Source organism: Lutra lutra, chromosome 3, assembly GCF_902655055.1.
Source record: "Lutra lutra chromosome 3, mLutLut1.2, whole genome shotgun sequence".
Taxonomy (NCBI): domain Eukaryota; kingdom Metazoa; phylum Chordata; class Mammalia; order Carnivora; family Mustelidae; genus Lutra; species Lutra lutra.
Window position 1 is genome coordinate 14,870,658 of NC_062280.1, and position 21,398 is coordinate 14,892,055.

The following is a 21,398-nucleotide window of genomic DNA, read 5'->3' on the forward strand; positions in this document are numbered from 1 at the left end:
ACCCATGAACATGGAATGCTCTTCCATCTTTTTCTGTCTTCTTCAGTTTCTTTCATGAGTGTTCTGTAGTTCCTCGAGTACAGATCCTTTACCTCTTTTTTTAAGATTTCATTTTTAAGGACTCTCTACCCCCACTGTGGGGCGTGAACTCACAACCCCAAGATCAAGAGTTGCGTATTCTACCACCTGAGCCAGCTAGGCTTCACCTTTTTATTATTTCAATACTTTTTACAACTGCTTTACTTCTTACGCTGTTGTGCATTTTATTTATTTATGCCTCTCTTCTATAGAACAGTGAGCACTTTGAGGATAAGATTATAGGTTTTTTGTTTGTTTCTTTAGGTAAAATTGACTTAAGATTACATTTTAGTTGTCATCATAGCCATAGAGTCTAGTACTATTCTTTTTTTTTTTTTTTAAGATTTTATTTATTTATTTGACACAGAGAGATCACAAGTAGGCAGAGAGGCAGGTGGGGGGTGGGGTGGGGGTGGAATGCAGGCTCCCCGCTGAACAAGGACCTTGATGCGGGACTCCATCCCAGAACCCTGAGATCATGACCTGAGCTGAAGGCAGAGGCTTAACCCACTGAGCCACCCAGGCGCCCCGAGTCTAGTACTGTTCTTGATTTACATGGTTGTATGTACTTACTAAATGTTTTTTTGAGGTAGATTCTGTCAAGAAAAACTTGAGGACTGACCTGAAAGATGATTTACCCTTAATAATTGTGTTTCTATTGAGGGGAGATTTATCTTCTTTTGGTAGGAATTAGAAACTATATTATGAATGTAACTGACTTAAATGAACTTTTATAAATACAGCTCATACGTAAGTTGGGAACTGCCTAGTATTGGTTGAAATACGTTTATGTATTTAAAAGTGTATAGTTTTAAAACTTGAAGGAATACTACATTCCAAATATTGCATGGAGGAAGTCAGGTGTTCCCCATTTTTACCTGTTACCTCACCCCTTAAGAACTAGGTGAAATTGCTTGGATTTCCTAATTCCATTACCTACTAATGCTTTCCAACAGGGGGAGTGGGTGCTAAGAGAAGGTAAAAGCCTTCTGTGTGTTAATGTAATTTAAATAATCACATTTGACTAGTGGCTACTGTATTGGACAGTGTTTAAACTTCATCCTGTGGTTATGGGGGCCATTGAAGGTATTTGAACAGGAAGGAAGAAATGATTAGGTTTAAATTTAACAAATCCCATTAGTAATTGTGTATAGGGAGGAGAAATTAAAGCTATAAAGAGCAGTAGAGACCTATCTAACAGTTCAAACGAAAGATTATTTTAAACAATGGCAGATGATTGAATGAATATTTGAGAGCAGAATCAGTAAAGTTGATTTTGTAGTTATTTCGTAAGTGCTTATTTTATTAACACTGAATCATGGCCAACTTGATAGCAGAGTCTGTATCTTAATAATGGTAACGGGCATGTTTTAAATAATCGCTAAATGACAGGCATTGTTGAATGCCTTACATGTATTATCTTATTTAGTGCTCTCAACACCCTATGAGGTAGGAAATAATAATATAGGTGAAGATCGGATTGCAGAAATCAAGTAACCTGGCCAAAATCACGCAGATAATAAATGCAAAGAGATTTAAAAAGAAAAGAATACAATTAAAATCATTTGGCAAGGGGGATCATTTATGTTTGTTGCATAGGGTATTCTGTTTTATGGGAGTTTCCTAATTTTGACATGTAGTAGGTTATAAAAATATTATTAATACTTAAGCATATACTCTGTGCAAGGAATTATTCTAAGTCCTTGACATGTATTAGGTTATTTAATTTTTATAGCAGCCCTGTAAGAAAGGTACTATAATTATATTCATTTTTATAGAGGAAAAAACTGATATACCAACATAGGATGACTTGTTCAAGAAAGTGGCAAGGCAGATATTAGAGTCCCTGTAATTTGGCCCCAGTGCTTCTGAGTACATAATACGTTTATGTGTTCTGTTAATAGTGTACAAATGGTAAGATAGGTTGTACTATGGTGTTTCAGCATACGAAACTCTTAACCATGAAAGTGACTAAATTTGAGATTTAATTAATATGGTTTCTGGGTTTGTGGAGATCTTTCTTTTTATGGTTTTTGGCAGTAAAGTGTAGATTCTCTAAGAATTTTATCAGGCTGTGTAGAATGTGGCTGTTTTTTTTGTGTTAAATTTTTATGGCTTTGAGTTTGCTGACCCTGATAACTCTTTTCCTCTATTTGCTCACTAAAGCTGTGCTCCTATTTCAAAGATAGCATAGTGTAGTAGAAGGAGCACAGATGGATTAATGTATCTTGCATTTTAATCCCAGCACTATCAATTACTAACTGTGTGACTGGACAAGTTACATATTCTAGAACATCCCTTTTCTAACCTACAAAATGGGGAAATGAAACCTCTGGGGTAGGTGTTAAGGAGTAAATGGAATGATACGTATTTGAAAATGCCTGTTGTCTACGGCCATACCACCCTGAACGCGCCCGATCTCGTCTGAAAATGCCTGTTGTAGTACTTAGCACATGGATATGCTCAAAAAACTACAACTGCTTTACTTTTTATTAAATGAAACATTTCCAGATTTAAGTATCTTTTCTTTCAGTATAATTGTTCAACTTCCTAGGAGAACCTTGTACTTGCCAACCATTTGGTAACCCTGACCTTTAGACTTTGAACCAGATACTGTAGAGTTCCTAAATAAACTATGAGGACAAATGCATTAATTCTTTATGGTGTTATGAGTCTGTTTTGTGTCTAACTTTTACAGAGAGATAATCCTCTGTTTTATCAAAAGTGATAGGGAGAGCTCCAGCTATTTGTATTTCTGGATTCCATTTCTGAGTGGATAAATGAATAAATGAGGACTGTGCTAGTTGGAAATGAAAATAGCAAGTAATGGAACCCTTGAGAAAATTTCTCACATGAGAAATCTTTTTCCGAAATATTTCCATTTTATTTCTCAGTGATGATGTAGATAGTGGCAATTTACAGTCTGATTTTGGAACAGTATATTAATAGAAAAAAGCAAATACACAAAAGGTCAGCAGTCTCTGTACATTCTGGGAACATTCTTTTAGCAATTCTGATTTGTAGTGTAATGCTTTTATTTTAGGAAATAAATTACTTGAGTTACCCTTTCCAAGTGCAATGCCTAACCAATAATATTTAATGACTAAGTAAAACTTCTGAGAATTGTTGAAATTGACTGCAGTAAAGAAGAGTTAAGGAGAGGAAGGAAAGAAATTTGAGCATCATTTTTAGTGATTTATATTTAAAAAGACATTTCTGAGGAAGCATTTTTTTTTTTAAGATTTTTTTTTAAATTTATTTGACAGATCACAACTAGGCAGAGAGGCAGGCAGAGAGAGAGAGGAGGAGGAGGCAGGCTCCCTGCTGAGCAGAGAGCCTGTTGCGGGACTCGATCCCAGGACCCTGAGATCACGACCTGATCCGAAGGCAGAGGATTTAACCACTGAGCCACCCAGGCGCCCCCTGAGGAAGCATTTTATTTCAAATAAGCTTTGAGATATAACTTACAGTTTGTGAAATGCACACATTTTAAGTGTGAAATTGCATGTTTTGATACAGGCAAACATTGTGTAACTACTATACAAAAAAATAGAAAATTCCTATCACCTAGGAAAGTTTCTTTTCTTCCCTTTAGAGTCAGTCCTCTGAAAGAGAGCCAGTGATCTAATTTCATTTCTGTCACCATAGCCTGCTCTAGAACTTTGTATAAATGAAATCATACAGTGTATACACTTTAATGCCTGGCATTTCTTGCTGAGTCATGTTTTTAAAATTTCTGCTTGTCATTGTATCAACTTTTCATTTAGTATTATTCCTGAATAGTAATCCACTGTATGAATATACAATACTTTCTTTGTCAGTGAACAGGTTGATGGAATTTTGGGTTATCTCTAGCATTTGCCTATTAAAAATAATTCTTCTATGAGCATTTTTGTACATTTTTGTAGTTCTCTGATTTTCCTTCTCTCATGGAAGGGCCAAGTGACATGTCTATGTTTAACGTTAAAAGAAACTGCCAAAGGGGCACTTGGGTCACTCAGTGGGTTAAGCCTCTGCCTTCGGGCTCAGGTCATGATCTCTGGGTCTTGGGATTGAGCCTTGCATTGGGCTCTCTGCTCAGCAGGGAGTCTGCTTTGCCCTCTCTCTCTGCCTTCTTCTCTGCCTACTTGTGATCTCTCTCTGTCAAATAAATAAAATCTTAAAAAAAAAAAAGAAACTGCTAAACTATTTTCTAAATGATTATACCATTTTATAGTCCCACCAGAAGTGTGAGTTCTAGTTGCTCCACATCTTCTCCAATACTTGGAATTACCAGGGTTTTTAGTTTTGGCCATTCTAGTGAGTGTGCAGTGGGTATTCCATTAGATTTTTATTTGCTTTTCTCTGGAGAGCTAATGATTTTGAGCATGCTTTCATATCCTCGTCATTCCTGTATCCCCTTTTGTGAGGTGTCTGCCCTTTGTCCATCTTTAAATTGAGTGGTTGTCCTTTTGGTATTGATTTTTAGGAGTTCTTTATGTATTCTTGGTGTAAGTTCTTTGTCAGATATATGTATTAAGAATATTTTCAACTGGTATATGGCATGCCTTTTCATTTCCTTAATGGTGTCTTTTGGTGGATAGATGCTTTTTAATTTTGATTAAAACTTAGTATTATTCTTTTGGTTTGTGATTTTTTTGTGTGCTCCCCAAGAAATCTTCATCTACCCCAAGGTTGCAAAGGTGTATCTCATAAAAGGTATATTATATCTCCTATATTTTCTTTTAGAAGAGTTTTAATTTTTATGTTTAGGTTAATGATCTATATCTGATTTTTATTCATGTATCTTGTATTTCTCACTAATTCATTAATCACATATGTATTGAGCACGTGCTCAGTGCCAGGCACTGTTTAGGCACTTGGTATCCATCAGTTAACGAAAAGAAGTCACTTGTGGGGGCGCCTGGGTGGCTCAGTGGGTTAAAGCCTCTGCCTTCGGTTCAGGTCATGTCCCAGGGTCCCGGGATTGAGTCCCGCATCAGGCTCTCTGCTCAGCAGGGAGCCTGCTTCCTCCTCTCTCTGCCTGCCTCTCTGCCTACTTGTGATCTCTCTCTGTCAAATAAATAAATAAAATCTTTACCAAAAAAAAAAAAAAAAGAAGTCACTTGTGATAAGCCCTTAGAAAGGCCTTACACTTGTGAAGCCTATATTCTAGAGGTAATGACAGACAATAAATTAATAACTAAGTAAATGACATGGTATGATAGATGGTGATAAAGCATTGTGGGGTGGGGAAAAGAATAGGATCAGGTAAAGGTTAGTAAGAAGATTTGCAGTTTTAAGAAAGGGTGGTAAATAGGCTTTTCCAAGAATGTTGTTTAAGGAATGACTTGAAGAAGGTGAGAGAGTTAGCCATTCATCTATCTGGGGGAAGAGTCTTCTGGGTAGAGAAAACAGCTACTGAAAGGAGTTAAGGTGGAAGTATGTCTGGCTTGTCTCAGTAACAGCCAGGAAGCCAGAGTAGTAGAGGCTAATAGTGGATAAGGTCAGAGAGGTAGGGAAGGGCAAATTGTTTAGAATTTGTAGGACATTGTTAAGACTGTAGCTCTTTGTGTGAGTGACATGGGAAGCCATGAGGGTTCCCTGTACTTAATAGACATTTTATTATTTTTTTAAAGATTTAATTTATTTATTTGAGAGCGAGAGAGAGAACATGAGTGGCAGGGAGGGACTCAGGAAGAGGTAGAAGCAAACTCCCCGCTGGGCAGGGAACCTGATGTGGGCCTCCATCCCAGGATCCTGAGACCATGACCTGAGCTGAACGCAGACGCTTAACCTGACAGCCACGCCAGGCGCCCGTATAATTAATAGACGTTTTAAAATAGCACATACATTTTCATGAATATAACTTAAGAGATTTCATATTATTGCTTCATATCGGCTTATAGGAATGAAAGCATTTTTTTTCTCTGATAGATGTACTTAATCTTGGTTTTCTTATTTCAGAAAGATCCAGATTACCTGAAGCTCTGGTTGGACAATTTTGTTTCTAGCTATGAACAGTTCTTAGATGTTGACTTTGAAAAGCTGCCTACCAGGTATGTAGAAACAATTTCTTAACCTTAGATGAGTTTGTTAATTTGAGGCACAAAGACTTCATTGAAGACCTGTTAGAAATATGGCGATTATGTGACATGCAAAGTATTCCTGCATAACCCTGCTCTCATGGCAGACTTTGTTAATTGATTATAGCAGGCTTTCCTGCTAATATGAAACTTGGCTCCTAGGCGTAGAGAGAACTAACTACTAGCAACTGGGTGTCCTGCAGTTCACTTCATTTCTAATACTACCTGGAGTTAGTGGCAGATCCCACAGATTAAGAGCAAAGTCCTCAACGAGGCTGCCCTCGCTTTCAGACACCAGTTGCAAGTCTTGGAAGCCACCCATATCTCTGACCAACTGGATACAAATTTGAAAGTTTTCGTGACTCAGTAATTAGTTCAGTAATTAGACTCACAATTCACTGAAAACACTACACTTAAAATTATGGTTTCATTATAGAGTAAGGTCTTAGAAGACATCTTGGAGGAGGTGAGGTATTCCGATTTTTCAAAGCTAGATTTAAAAATCATAAAATGGGGGGGAATTCAAATTTTGTGGAAAAGTGCAAGTGAAAGTATAAATCTTAGCTCCCCTGGCTCTGCCTACTACCATCCTACATTACAGTTCCTAGGCCCACTTCCCAGAAAAAGTTTTTTCTTTTTTCTCAAACCATCTTGAAGACGTCATACTTGTTCCTCAGGTGAGAGAGGTTAGGTTGGCTGGGGTAAAAAGCTGGAGGAAAAAAGGAGACACTAGACACTTTCAGCCACAAGAGGAATCCATTTATAGAGATACACTGAGATGGGATGGGAGAAATGGGTGGTGGTCGATGACGGGAAAGAGTCTTTAGAGAATTCTAAATCTTCAAGGAAGAAAGTGTTTGCAGTCTGGGGATAGAGGTAGGCAGTAAGAGGGTGGGCCTGTGTGAACTGAGCCTAGAGAATCAGAAGCCAGATCATAAAATGCCATGCATGCATTGCTAATGGACTTATATTTTTTGTAACAGAAGATGCGAGGCTCTACTAAAGAATTTTCTGCATGGGAATGCCATGTTGAATTTTGTTTTTTAAAAGTCCTTATGGTAGGGGCGCCTGGGTGGCTCAGTGGGTTAAGCCGCTGCCTTCGGCTCAGGTCATGATCCCAGAGTCCTGGGATTGAGTCCCGCATCGGGCTCGCTGCTCAGCAGGAAGCCTGCTTCCCTTCCTCTCTCTCTGCCTGCCTCTCTGCCTACTTGTGATCTCTCTCTGTCAAATAAATAAATAAAATCTTTAAAAAAATAAAAAAATAAAAAAATAAAAGTCCTTATGGTAGCATTAGGATGTTGAACTGGAAATGTTTGAGACTGAAAATAAGCACAGTTAAGGGGCAATTTTAATAATTCAGAGAAGATATCATTAGAGCTTTGGACCAAGGCATTGAACTTAAGATGTGCTTTAATGCTCAGAAAGCACTAGTGCTTCATTATTTATAAATACAGTTTCAGAATTCTTCATTAGATGATTTGTAGTAGCTTTATAAAAGTTGAAAACTATTAAATCTTGAACTCAAAACAAGATTACATATTATTGGTTTCTACTCATAGAAGTATTCTTGTGGTTTGTGCTTAGAAGTGCTTTTATTTTAATAATTTGCAGCTCATTTAAAATCATGAGCCTAAGGATTTTATGAGGTCAGGATTTGGGCCTTTGAATACTTCGAATATTGAAATGAGGTCTTCTAAAGTTTGGAAGATGTACTTATTATACATATCTCCTTTCTTGGGAGGTCATATCTAAAAACATTATGTAGACTTACATTGCTACTATATTTAAAATAAGATGAAGAATGCCAGAACATTGCCTTTTTCATGATTTAGCTGGTTTATTTAAAATTTTATTTCATACCTGAGAGTAAACCATGAATTTAGATTTTACTAATAGAAAACTTTTAGTTTTTCAAGTGAATATGATGTACAAGATGTGTAAAACTAGTCTGTTCACCTTAAAGATAAGAAACTCACAGATAATCCTCATTTAAATTAAACTGACTTGGTAGAACTTCCAAGTTAGAGAATTCAAAATGCAAGGCAAGGAATGCTTTTCCCTGAATTTAAAGCCTTGGAATTTAAGCTGGACTTTTTCCTGTGTTAGATGGAGACAATAGTGAGCAGCTGTTTAATATAGACATTTAGTAGCCAAACAGAGGAGTGAAACAGATTTCTGGGGATTGGGAAATTGCAGCAAAAGATGCTTAGAATTTGGGGGAGTAAAGTCCTAATCATGGGAAAATGCTTCCAAATTCTTTTTTTTTTTTTAATATTTTATTTATTTATTTGACAGAGAGAGATCACAAGTAGATGGCAGAGGCAGGCAGAGAGAGAGAGAGAGAGAGAGAGGGAAGCAGGCTCTCTCCTGAGCAGAGAGCCTGATGTGGGACTCGATCCCAGGACCCTGAGATCATGACCTGAGCCGAAGGCAGTGGCTTAACCCACTGAGCCACCCAGGCGCCCCATGCTTCCAAATTCTTAAATCTTCATCACATTAGGAATATGGCCAAAACTTTCTGAGTCATGTTCTAATCAAAGCCCAATTTTATAATGAGTGTAAGTACAACAATAGATTTTTCTTTTAGGAGCTAATTTTTTTTCTGTCTAGTAAAAAAATTTTTTAAAGATGTTATTTATTTACTTGACAGAGAGAGAGAGATCACAAGTAGGCAGAGAGGCAGGCAGAGAGAGGGGGAAGCAGGCTTCCCGCTGAGCAGAGAGCCCAATGCTGGGCTCAGTCCTAAGACCCTGAGATCAGGACCCGAGCTGAAGGAAGAGGCTTAATCCACTGAGTCACCCAGGTGCCCTTGTCTAGTAAAATTTTTTTTTAATGCAACAAAGAATGGGACAATGAAGGAAAAAGGGAAGAAATCCTTTAAGTAACTAGGATTGAATATTGGGAAATCTAATGTTTCTTTCTTGTTGACTTACGATTTTGGAAAAGTGAGTAGGAATAGTTTAGCTTAGTCTTAAAAATCAGTTATATTTAAATTTAAATATTACTTAGAAGTTACTATGGTTTTTCTCATCACCTCTTTTTAGCTCTTTAGCACGGAAAAATGTATGTATAAAAATGAGAGTTTTTCTTATACCACCTATAAAAGAGAATGAAGGAATCCAAGTTGTAAGTGAAGTGATTCCCAGACTAAAATGAAACATGTATTTTTGTGACATGGTTATAGAATTCTGCAGCCTTGGTAATGTGCTTTATGATTTCTGTGTAATTGAAGTCATGTGTTTATTTTATAAAGCACTTTATGTTGTGGGATGATTCTGGAAGAGGCTAAAACATTTGTCATATATAATTATATGACTACTGGTAAGGTGCTTCAAATTTTTCTGTCTACAGTGAATGAAGCTTTAAACTCAGGGTAAAAATAATAGTAAATCTTCATCTTAAGTGTTACCTGAAGAAGATACTGTTTATAAAGTAGTATTGTCATTTAATCATAGGAGCTCTTCATGGTGCTCCTTTGCAATTGGGTATTTTTCTTAATAGAGATAGGAAAATTAGTATTCAGTGACTTTATGAAAAGATATGTAGGCTTTAGTGATAGTATATTTAAAACATATTACATTTTTATAGTTCTTTACATATTTCATTGTTAAAAATGGACATTAACCTTTTGGCCTCAGAACCCTGTGAAATAGGGCAGATGATATTACAATTTTATAGGTTAGGGCACTTCAGAGATTAAGTACCATACTTTATAGTACAGAGGTAGAACTTGGTACAAAGGTCTTCTCACGTAGATTCTAGGGGAATCTCTCTAAGACAGAGTAGACAGTCACATCTGGTCTTGGCTTTGTCCTTAAAGAACCAGATGGTCTTCTACTTTTTTTTTTTTTTAAGATTTTATTTATATTTTTTTGACAGAGAGACAGCGAGAGGGGAAACACAAGCAGGGGGAGTGGGAGAGGGGGAGAAGCAGGCTTCTTGCAAAGTAGGGAGCCCGACATGGGTCTCAATCCCAGGACGCTGGGATCATGACCTGAGCGGAAGGCAGACGCTTAACAACTGAGCCCCCCAGGCACCTCCCAGATGGACTTCTTACCCAGAAACCAGTTGTCATAAAATATTTATGTATTACTTTAAAAAAATTTATTAATGTTCATGCTTAGGGTTCTCCATTCACCTTTCTCCTTTCCTTTTGCTGGTTAATTTCTCTCCCTCTTCTGACCACATGGCTTGGGAAGCCTATAGGTAGGTGAATATTGTTTATTTAGTAAAGTAGGTGACAGATATTAAACTAGTTATAGGTACTCCATTTTTATTTGCTAGTTATTGTTCCTTTTAGAAATGGTATACACGTATATATACACACACGTTTTATTTCTAAGTAGAAAGTTAATTAATTCTTAATATTTTCTTTGAAAATAGCACAATTGAAGATATTGAATAGATTCTCTCTCTAACTCTCCCTCTTTTCAGTAAGCCTCTTCTGAAATGAGACTAACTACTGTGCTCTACTAACCTTCTAAGGGATCACAGAGATCATCTGGTGGTGACTTGTGGAGAAGGCATAGAGCATCTGGAATAAAAGAGTTTCTTTAGGGTTTGAGGTGAAAATGCTATTCCTTTAGCGTGTCAAAGATTTTAGTCCTGCACTTAATCACCCTTCTTATTTTTCCCCCTTATAGGGTAGACGATGTGCCTCCAGGAATATCTCTCCTTCCTGATAATATTCTGCAGGTTTTAAGGATCCAGCTACTACAGTGTGTTCAGAAAATGGCAGATGGGTTAGAGGAACAACAACAAGCTTTGTCAGTTTTGCTTGTCAAGTTCTTCATTATTCTTTGCAGGTATCTGGTACAAACAAACTAGTTATATGTTTTTAAAAATTACCAAAATAACAATGCATTTGTTGATTATTAATGTTTGTTGTTCATATGGAGCTTTAAAGATGAGTGCGCCATTTTTTTAAAAGAGTTTATTCTTTTTATTTGAGAGAGGGAGCACAAGCAGGGGAAGAGCAGAGGGAGCAGGTGAAGCAGGCTCCCTGCTGATGGCAGAGCCCGACTCAGAACTCCATCCCAGGACCCTGAGATTGGGACCTGAGCCAAAGGCAGACGTTTAATCAACGGAGCCACCCAGGCACCCCTTGAGTGCACCCTTTATGAACGGCTTATGATTTGTTATAATACTGGAAAGCTTTTTATTTGTTTGTTTATTTAATGTTTTACTTCTTTATTTGAAGTACGCTCTGTGCTCAATTTTGGCCTCGAACTCAGGACCCCTGAGATCAAGAGTCTCGTGCTCCACCGACTGAGCCAACCAGGCGTCCTACTAGAAAGCCTTTTAGGTACCATACTTAGTTATAGAGAGACTCAGCCAAAATTAAAAAAAAAAAACTTATTCTAAAGACAGTGACTGAAGTTTTTAACCTAACCAAGATTTGTTGCACGAGTACTGTGTATTATCATTTGTGAAATGTATTTTTCTAATCTTTCATTTTATAATTTCACCAAAAAAAGTAGAATTATTCTACAGCTTATATTTCCAGGTTTATAGATGATTAGATCTGTGGCACTTAAATTTTGATGTGCATAAGTATCAACTGGGAAGCTTAATAGGACTACAGAGCTTGAGCCTTATGGAAATTCTGACTCCAAAGAGCTCAGGCATTCTGGTTTTTCATGAATTCCCTATTAACCTGCATATGCAAATTTAAGAACTGTTGGGTTAGGGGCATTTTATTCCTCTTTAAAGTCTATCTTCTTTTTGGAAACCATTTCCTATAATATATGCTATTTGATTTGTAAGTATTTTAGAATTAGTAGACAAACAGGGACTTAAATTACTGTGCATTTATTTACCTTTCACATAATTGCTCATTGTATTTGATTGCGGGAATCATGGAAAGATTGAGCAATAATTGCTAAAATGTTTTCCCCGTAATTTAGGCTCTCCCAGAATTGTAGACATTTTTTTGATTTTGTGCTCTTTATTATCCTTAAAATTCAGAAAAATAATATAAGAATTAAAGGGGTGAGGGAAAGAGGGTTTATTTAGGCAATAAAACATGAGTTGGTCTGTTGATCTATTTTATCCTGTTAACTACTTAGTACAGTTTTACAGAAATCAGAAATCTATAGATAAATAACTGTCTTAAATCCAGTATGTTTAGGGCTCCTGGGTGGCTCCATTGGTTCCAAGTGTCTGCTTTCGGCTCAGGTCATGATCCCAGGGTCCTGGGATCAAGTGCTGCATCGGGCTCCCTCTCCAGCAGGGAGTCTGCTTCTCCTCCTCCCTCTGCTTCTCCCACCGCTTATGCTCTTGCTCTCTCTCTCACTCAGATAAGTAGATGAAATCTTAAAAAAAATAAATCCACTATGTTCAGCTCTTTTTAAAAAATTATTTATTTATTTATCTTAGAAACGAAAAAGAGAGAGCATAGGTGCGTGCATGCAACTTGGGGGAGGGATGGAGCGGGGGAAAGAGAGAATCCCAAGCAGACTCCACTCAGCACAGAGCCTGATACAGGGCTTGATCTCATGACCTCGAGATCATGACCTGAGCTGAAATCAAGAGTTGGAAGCCCAACTAAAAGAGCCACCCAGGCTCCCATAGCTCTTGATCATTATAGGCAAACACTGGAATATTCCAACACATCTTTTGGTTGAATTTTTTTTATTAAGAGATAATTTCTGATGATAAGTGTAATGTTTATTTTATTTCAAATTTAATGTCTAATAGCTATCAATCACAGAAGGTGTTTCTATTTTCAGAGACCTCATTTTTTTAAAAAAATTCTTTTAAAAAATTTTAGTAAGTTTTATGTTGTATAGCAGTTTAGTTTTATATAAAAATTTGGAAAAAGTATAGAGTTTCTGTATGCTCTTTCTCCTTCCTCCATAGTTCCCCTATTATTAAGATCTTACATTAGGTTGATACCTTTGTTACAATGATGAAAAGGTATTGATACATCATTAAAGTCTGTAGAGTACATTAGAGTTTACTGTGTTGTACAGTTCTTTGAGTTTTGACAAATGCGTACTGTCATGTATCCACCATTATAGTATCTTACAGAATAATTTCATCACCCTAAAAATGCCCCATGCTCCATCTATTCATTTCTCTCTGGTCATGCCCAACATTTGACAACCGCTGATTTTTTTTTTTTATACCTATAGTGTTGCTTTTCCCAGAATGTTTCATATAGTGTGTACCATTTTCACACTGACTGCTTTCACTTAGGAAGTAGATTTAAGGTTCTTCATGTCTTTTAGTGTTTTTTTTTTTATTTGAATTCGCTTTTCTTTTTTTTTTTTTTTTTTTTTAATTAACATATAATGTATTATTAGCCCCAGGGGTACAGGTCTTTAAATCATCAGGCTTACACACTTCACAGCACTTGCCATAGCACATACCCTCCCCAATGTCCATAACCCAACCACCCTCTCCATACTCCCCTACCCCCAGCAACCCTCAGTTTGTTTTGTGAGATCAAGAGTCTCTTATGGTTTGTCTCCCTCCCGATCCCAGCTTGTTTCATTTTTTCTTTCCCTATCCCCCAAGCCCCCCATGTTGCCTCTCAAATTCCTCATATCAGAGAGATCATATGATAATTGTCTTTCTCTGATTGACTTATTTTGCTCAGCCTAATACCCTCTAGTTCCATCCATGTCGTTGCAGATGGCAAGATGTCATTTCTTTTGATGGCTGCATAGTATTCCATTGTACGTATATACCACATCTTCTTTATCCATTCATCTGTTGATGGACATCTAGGTTCTTCTATACTTTGGCTATTGTGGACATTGCTGCTATAAACATTCAGGTACACGTGCCCCTTCGGATCTCTACATTTGTATCTTTAGGGTAAATACCCAGTAGTGCGATTGCTGGGTCATGGGGTAGCTCTATTTTCAACTTTTTGAGGAACCTCCATGCTCTTTTCCAGAGTGGCTGCACCAGCTTGCATTCCCACCAAGAGTGTAGGAGGGTTCCCCTTTCTCTGCATCCTCGCCAGCATCTGTCATTCCCTGACTTGTTATTTTTAGCCATTCTGACTGGTGTGAGGTGGTATCTCATTGTGGTTTTGATTTGTATTTCCCTGATGCCGAGTGATGTGGAGCACTTTTTCATGTGTCTGTTGGCCATCTGGATGTTTTCTTTGCAGAAATGTCTGTTCATGTCCTCTGCCCATTTCTTGATTGGATTATTTGTTCTTTGGGTGTTGAGTTTGATAAATTCTTTATAGATTTTGGATACTAGCCCTTTATCTGATATGTCATTCCTGTATATCTTCTCCCATTCTGTCAGTTGTCTTTTGGTTTTTTTGACTGTTTCCTTTGCTGTGCAAAAGCTTTCGATCTTGATAAAGTCCCAAGAGTTCATTTTTGCCCTTGCTTCCCTTGCTTCCCTTTGGCGATGTTTCTAGGAAGAAGTTGCTATGGCTGAGGTTGAAGAGGTTGCTGCCTCTGTTCTCCTCAAGGATTTTGATGGATTCCTTTCTCACATTGAGGTCCTTCATCCATTTTGAGTCTTATTTTCATGTGTGGTATAAGCAAATGGTCCAGTTTCATTTTTCTGCATGTGGCTGTCCAATTTTCCCAACACCATTTGTTGAAGAGACTGTCTTTTTTCCATTGGGCATTCTTACCTGCTTTGTTGAAGATTAGTTGACCATAGAGTTGAGGGTCCATTTGTGGGTTCTCTGTTCTGTTCTATTGATCTATGTCTGTTTTTGTGCCAGTACCAGACTGTCTTGATGATGACAGCTTTGTAATAGAGCTTGAAGTCTGGAATTCTGATGCCACCAACTTTGGCTTTCTTTTTTAACATTGTTATGGCTATTTGGGGTCTTTTCTGGTTCCATACAAATTTAAGGCTTATTTGTTCCATTTCTTTGAAGAAAGTTCCTGGTATTTTGATAGAGATTGCATTAAATGTGTAGATTGCTCTAGGCAGCATAGACATTTTCACAGTATTTGTTCTTCCAATCCATGAGCATGGAACATTTTTCCATTTCCTTATGTCTTTCTCAATTTCTTTCATGAGTATTTTATAGTTTTCTGAGTACAGATTCTCTGCCTCTTTGGTTAGGTTTATTCCTAAATATCTTATGGTTTTGGGTGCAGTTGTAAATGGGATTGATTCCTTAATTTCTTTTTTTTTTTTAAAGATTTTATTTATTTATTTGACAGAGAGATCACAAGCAGGCAGAGAGGCAGGCAGAGAGAGAGGAGGAAGCAGGCTCCCTGCCGAGCAGAGAGCCCCATGCGGGGCTCGATCCCAGGACTCCGAGATCATGACCTGAGCCGAAGGCAGCGGCTTAACCCACTGAGCCACCCAGGCGCCCCATGATTCCTTAATTTCTCTTTCTTCTGTCTTGTTGGTGTATAGAAATTCAATCGATTTCTGCGCATTGATTTTATATCCTGATACTTTACTGAATTCCTGTATAAGTTCTAGCAGATTTGGAGTGGAGTCTTGGCTTTTCCACATAAAGTATCATATCATCTGCCAAAAGTGATAGTTTGACTTCTTCTTTGCTGATTTGGATGCCTTTAATTGCTTTTGGTTGTCTGATTGCTGAGGCTAGGACTTCTAGTACTATGTTGAATAGCAGCGGAGGAAAAGCTTTCAGTCTTTTACCGTAGAGTATGATGTCTGCTGTAGAATTTTTATGTATGGCTTTTTATTATGTTGAGGTATTTCATCCACGACTCTTTAAGTTCCCTTAAAGTTACTTCAGCCAGAGAGCAAGGGGCTCCCAACAGTGGGACAAGGTGCACTAACAGTGGCTGCCCATCTCTTTGTCTACATTTCTGTGATCAGCAGCAGCAGTCAGTGATCAGAGCACAGATCCCTGATATTTGAAGGACAAGGTCCTTTTGCCCACCCTGGTTCCTTTAACTTGTTAGCAGGAGGTTCTGGGAAGATGTGCAGAGCTGCCTACCACATGAATGGTTGTTACTGTGCTAAAATAGCTGAAATTTACCAAAATTAATGAACATTAACTGCAGTTTACTGTCCCATATCTTCCCCTGGAAGTTTCCAGCATTCAGCAGACTTCAGAGTTCCAGAATAAGTTTTATCCAGCACAGTTGTTTTCTAGGTATGGAGACAGATTCCTGGTGCTTCCTTTTCTGCCATCTTCCTAGACTCCTCCATAGGGTCTTTGAATTTTACCTGTCCTGTACTTTTTCTTTTCCCAAAGAAGTCATGCCAGTCTGACTTCTTATATTAAAAACTGTTAATCCTTTTTTTGTTAAACTAGTCAAATTTATTCATTTACTTTTTATATATATTTTTAAAATTTTTAAATTAACATATAGGGGCGCCTGGGTGGCTCATTCGGTTAAGCGGCTGCCTTCAGCTCGGGTCATGATCCCAGAATCCTGGGATCAAGCCCCACATCGGGCTCCCTGCTTAGCAGGGAGCCTGCTTCTCCCTCTTCCTCTGCTGGTGGCTCTGCCTTCTTGCGGTCTCTTTCTATTTCTCTGTCAAATGAATAAATAGAATCTTAAAAAAATAATTAACATATAATATATTATTTGTTTCAGGGGTACAGGTCTGTTATTTCTGTTGTTTTTTGGGTTTTTAACATCTTTTGTATTTTATTTTGTTTTTTAATTTAAATTCAGTTAATACATAGTGTATTATTAGTTTCAGAGGTAGAGTTCAGTGATTCATCAGTCTTACATAACACCCAGTGCTCTTTACATCACGTACCCTCCTTTAATGACCATCACCCAGTTACCCCATCCCCCACGCATCTCCTCCATCAACCTCAGTTTGTTTCTTCTGATTAAGAGTCTCTTAAGGGGGGGCGCCTGGGTGGCTCAGTGGCTCAGTGGGTTAAAGCCTCTGCCTTCGGCTCGGGTCATGATCCCACGGTCCTGGGATCGAGCCCCACATTGGGCTCTTTGCTCAGCAGGGAGTCTGCTTTCCCCTCCTCTCTCTGTCTGCCTCTCTGCCTACTTGTGATCTCTGTCAAATAGATAAATAAAATCTTAAAAAAAAAAAAAAGAGTCTCTTAAGGTTTGTCTCCCTCACTGATTTCATCTTGTTTTTCCCCTCCCTTCCCCTATGATCCTCTGTTTTGTTTCTTAAATTACACATATGAGTGAGATCATATGTTAATTGTCTTTCTCTGATTGACTTATTTCGCTTAGCATAACACCCTCTAGTTCCATCCATGTCATCCTAAATGGACCTCTGCTGTATTTTAGATAAATAGTTTTTTTCAGTGTCACAGTGTCTCAGAAGTGAGAATTAATAGACTGTTTTATTATGCTAAGAAAAAGATTGGTGATGTTAGATGCACGAAATGCTAGCATTATGTGTCCTATCTTGTCTTGTAAAAATGAGGTAAAAATGAGGACCACAACCACATTGTAATTAAACATCACTTATTGAACCACTCACTGCTTTAAACAAGATATATACTACGCTCGCATGGCGAATGTATGTACAGATGCTGGCTTTTCTATCAAGGCCTTTGATATTGAGAAATATGTCTAGATAAGGGAACTGTAATTTCAAAGAGCACAATGAAAATTATGAAACTATACATATGCTATAATGGCAATAATATGTATAAAACCGAACTAAGAATCTGCATACAAAAATAAAACAAACCTGAAAAGAAATAATCCAGAATGTAAATAGTTGTGAATATTTGGGTTGTGAGAATATTTCTGATTTTTGTTTCTCTTTTGTTTCTACTTTGTGATATTTTTTACTTTTTCTATAATAAATAATTGCTAATCAGCATGTACTTCTTAAGCATTCTGTTTAGAGTAGCTAAATGGTGCTTGAGGTGTGTTTCACATTCTTAGTGGAAAAACAGTTATGTAATATATTGATTTTAAGTTTTAATAAATGTCATTTATATTTCCTTTACCAGCATGTATTTTCAAAATTCATCCTGAATAGATGAACATACATTTTTGGCATTATTCATATAATAAATATTCCTTTTTTCCTCACAGAAATTTATCTAATGTGGAAGAAATTGGGACTTGCTCATATATTAATCATGTCATTACTATGACAACACTCTATATTCAGCAGGTAGGTGACTTAATATATTCCTTTTGTTGCTTTACTGAGAGTAACTAGGTTTTACTTTTTAAAATATTATCGTAAAATATTATCATAAAGTTAAAAGTTTTTAGAGGAGGTAATCAAGAAATGAATTAAAATTTCCATTAGGTACTATATATTTCAGAAATCTTAAACATATTATCTAAGAAAAGTAATTATTAATTTATTTTAATTAAAAATGAAAGTGTTTTATAAATGGCTTTTTACAATGACATAATTTGTCAATTTATGTATATTATATATATTATATGTTATTTATCATCAAATATCCCTCTTATTTAAAACATATTCTGTTTTGCTACCCATTCAAAACTCTTCCTAGGCCATATTTAAAATTTGAAGGATTATGTCCAGTCCAGTCCATATGATTAACTGGCGCTTTAAACTCCATTGGAACTTAGGTTTATTTGAATAAAAATGATTTATTAGATAATTAATAAAACATGTTGTCTTTAAATGATGTAGGTATGTTATGCAGTTTAATATTTCTAACTATAATTTTTTTTAACTTTACTCCCAGTTAAAAAGCAAAAAAAAAGAGAAGGAATTGGCAGATCAGACATCTATTGAAGAATTTGTAATCCATGCATTGGCATTTTGTGAGAGTTTATACGATCCATATCGGAATTGGAGGCATAGAATTTCAGGGTATGTCTTATAAATCATAATGTTCACTTAAAACCTGAATGTGGGGACCCCTGGGTGGCCCAGTGGGTTAGGCCTCTGCCTTCAGCTCAGGTCATGATCTCAGGGTCCTGGGATCGCGCCCCACATCGGGCTCTTTGCTCAGCGGGGAACCTGCTTCCCCCCACACCCCTGCCTGCCTCTCTGCCTACTTGTGATCTGTCAAAATAAATAAACTCTTAAAAAAAAAAACAAAACCTGAATGTCATAAATATATGTAATTCTTCAATGCAGGTCTTATTCTCTGTGAAAGAAGTATGCAAGGTGTGTATAAGACCCTGTCTTTATCTCTGAGATATAGAACCATGTTAGAAGTAATGAAATTTCCTGTAAACTCTTGTTTTGGAATTCTAATAATGTAATAGGAAAATTTCAAAGCACAGTAACATCAGGTAGAGTGTACATATTTTTCAAGGAAAGTTCTCTTTTTTTAAAGCTCATTTCATGGGATGAAAATGATTTTAACAGTATTTTGTCTCTTAATTGTGGAGCTTGTGTCCACTAGGGTCTGGTCAGGAAAACGGAAATCATACCAGGTATTTTATAAGATATAATAGAAGGAAATTGTTAAATAGGTATTAGAGGACTCAAAAAGCAAGTAGGGATACTGATGTAATACAGAGATAGTGACTTCAGGAAGCAGCTACTTCCCTGGGGGTATGGGACAAAAGGAAGAAACTGGAGTTATCTGAAACTATAAGTTTGAAGAAGAGCTCCTACAGTTGGGTCTCAGCCCTCTGTTGAAAGAGCATTGCTTAGCTGTGCGGGTATCACTGAGCAGCCGTGAGTAGGCTGGTGCTGGAATTACCAAAAATAACCTGAAGACAAAGAACCAGATGTGAATGCTACAGTTAAGAACTGTTGGCTGATAAGAAAATAAGGATTAAGAAATCAGTTTCTGGGCGCCTGGGTGGCTCAGTGGGTTAAGCCGCTGCCTTCGGCTCAGGTCATGATCTCAGGGTCCTGGGATCGAGGCCCGCATCGGGCTCTCTGCTCAGCAGGGAGCCTGCTTCCTCCTCTCTCTCTACCTGCCTCTCTGCCTGCTTGTGATCTCTCTCTGTCAAATAAATAAATAAAAATCTTAAAAAAAAAAAAAAAAAGAAATCAGTTTCTTTTTCACTCTTAGCCTTCCAGTCTCTGTTTAGTATGCACTGTTGGTGAATCCAACAGTGGAGTACCTGGAAAAAGAGAAGTATAGTTTGCAGAGTGCTTGTCACAGCATCACAAAGCAGATAGAATATAGGATGATGGGTTTGCAGCTTAGTGACAGTAGTATAAATAACAGTTCAAGGCTTACAGAGAAGAGTTTTGAACTCATAACTTTATTACCAGTGGACACAGAATAGGAAGAGTTGTATCATTAACTACAGTCAGGCTTCTTTTTTAGGTCTCCCAAATCTGCTATGTTTTCAATCTCAATATTTTTTGAGATTGAAAAATCTTTTTTTCAATTTTTCCATTTTCATTTTTAATTTAATCAACCTACTTATACCAATGCACTTCCTGCAACTTGTCGCTACTAAAATGTTTGGTCTTTATAGGCTTATTAGGGTCTTATACCCTCACTTTGAGTTGCCACCATTAGATAATGGTGAAGAATTGATTAACTGAGAGAACATTTATGTAGACTATATGGTGGTACTTTGTTCTGTGTAGTAATATTTTATTGAAATAACACATCCTATAGTTAAAGTAAGAAATAAAAAAGTAGATATAATAGGAACAAATACTCTAGTTATTAAATATAACAATCCTATCTACTTATTTTTACATGGTCTTTCCTATATATGTTGAAAGAAGTTGTCTTTATTAGGTTTCATCATAGAAACAGAACCAGTAGGGGGTGTGTGCGTGTGCTTGGGTGTGAGCGTGTGCTTGTGTGCGCATGCGTGCATGTACACGCACAAAATGAGTTTTATTATAAGCAGTTGCTTCATGTGATTTTAGAGGCAGACAAGTCCAAATCTGCAATTTGGGCTCTCAGGCTTATGACCCAGGAAAGCCAAAGTACAGTTACAGTCTGAAAGCTGGCAGATAGAAAGCCAACGTTCTAGTTCTAGTCCAAATGTAGTCAGGCTGGAGACGCAGAACTGATGATGCAGATGAAGTCCAAAGACAGTCTGGTGGAGAACTCCCCCTTGCTTAGAGAGGCCAATTTTTTTGTTCTGCTCAGTCTTTCCACTGACTGACTGAACCATTTAGTATAGGGTAATCTCCTTTATCCATATTTGAGCAATTTGAATGTTGTATTTTTTTAAAAAGATTTTATTTATTTGACAGAGAGACAGCGAGAGAGGGAACATAAGCAAGGGGTGTAAGAAAGGGAGAAGCAGGCTTCCCGCTGAGCAGGGACCCCCCGATGTGGGGCTCAATCTCAGGATCCCGGGATCATGACCTAAGCTGAAGGCAGATGCTTAATGACTGAGCCAGCCAGGTGCCCCTGTATTTGACCAATTTAAATGTTAATCTCATCCAAAAACACCCTCCCAAGCTGACACATTAAATTAACCA

The 21,398-nt window shown here is 37.3% G+C and overlaps 1 protein-coding gene across 8 annotated transcripts in view; it reads left to right on the top strand.

Moving 5' to 3' along the window:
• Positions 1-21,398, top strand: part of NBEAL1 (neurobeachin like 1) — a 192,880-nt gene that overhangs the window by 20,405 nt on the left and 151,077 nt on the right. For all 8 annotated transcript variants that reach the window (XM_047720851.1, XM_047720847.1, XM_047720846.1 and 5 more), the window contains exons 3-6: positions 6,025-6,116; positions 10,787-10,948; positions 18,089-18,170; positions 18,724-18,851. In XM_047720851.1, coding sequence (XP_047576807.1) covers positions 6,025-6,116; positions 10,787-10,948; positions 18,089-18,170; positions 18,724-18,851 — 464 coding nt within the window. The remainder of the gene's footprint in view (positions 1-6,024; positions 6,117-10,786; positions 10,949-18,088; positions 18,171-18,723; positions 18,852-21,398) is intronic.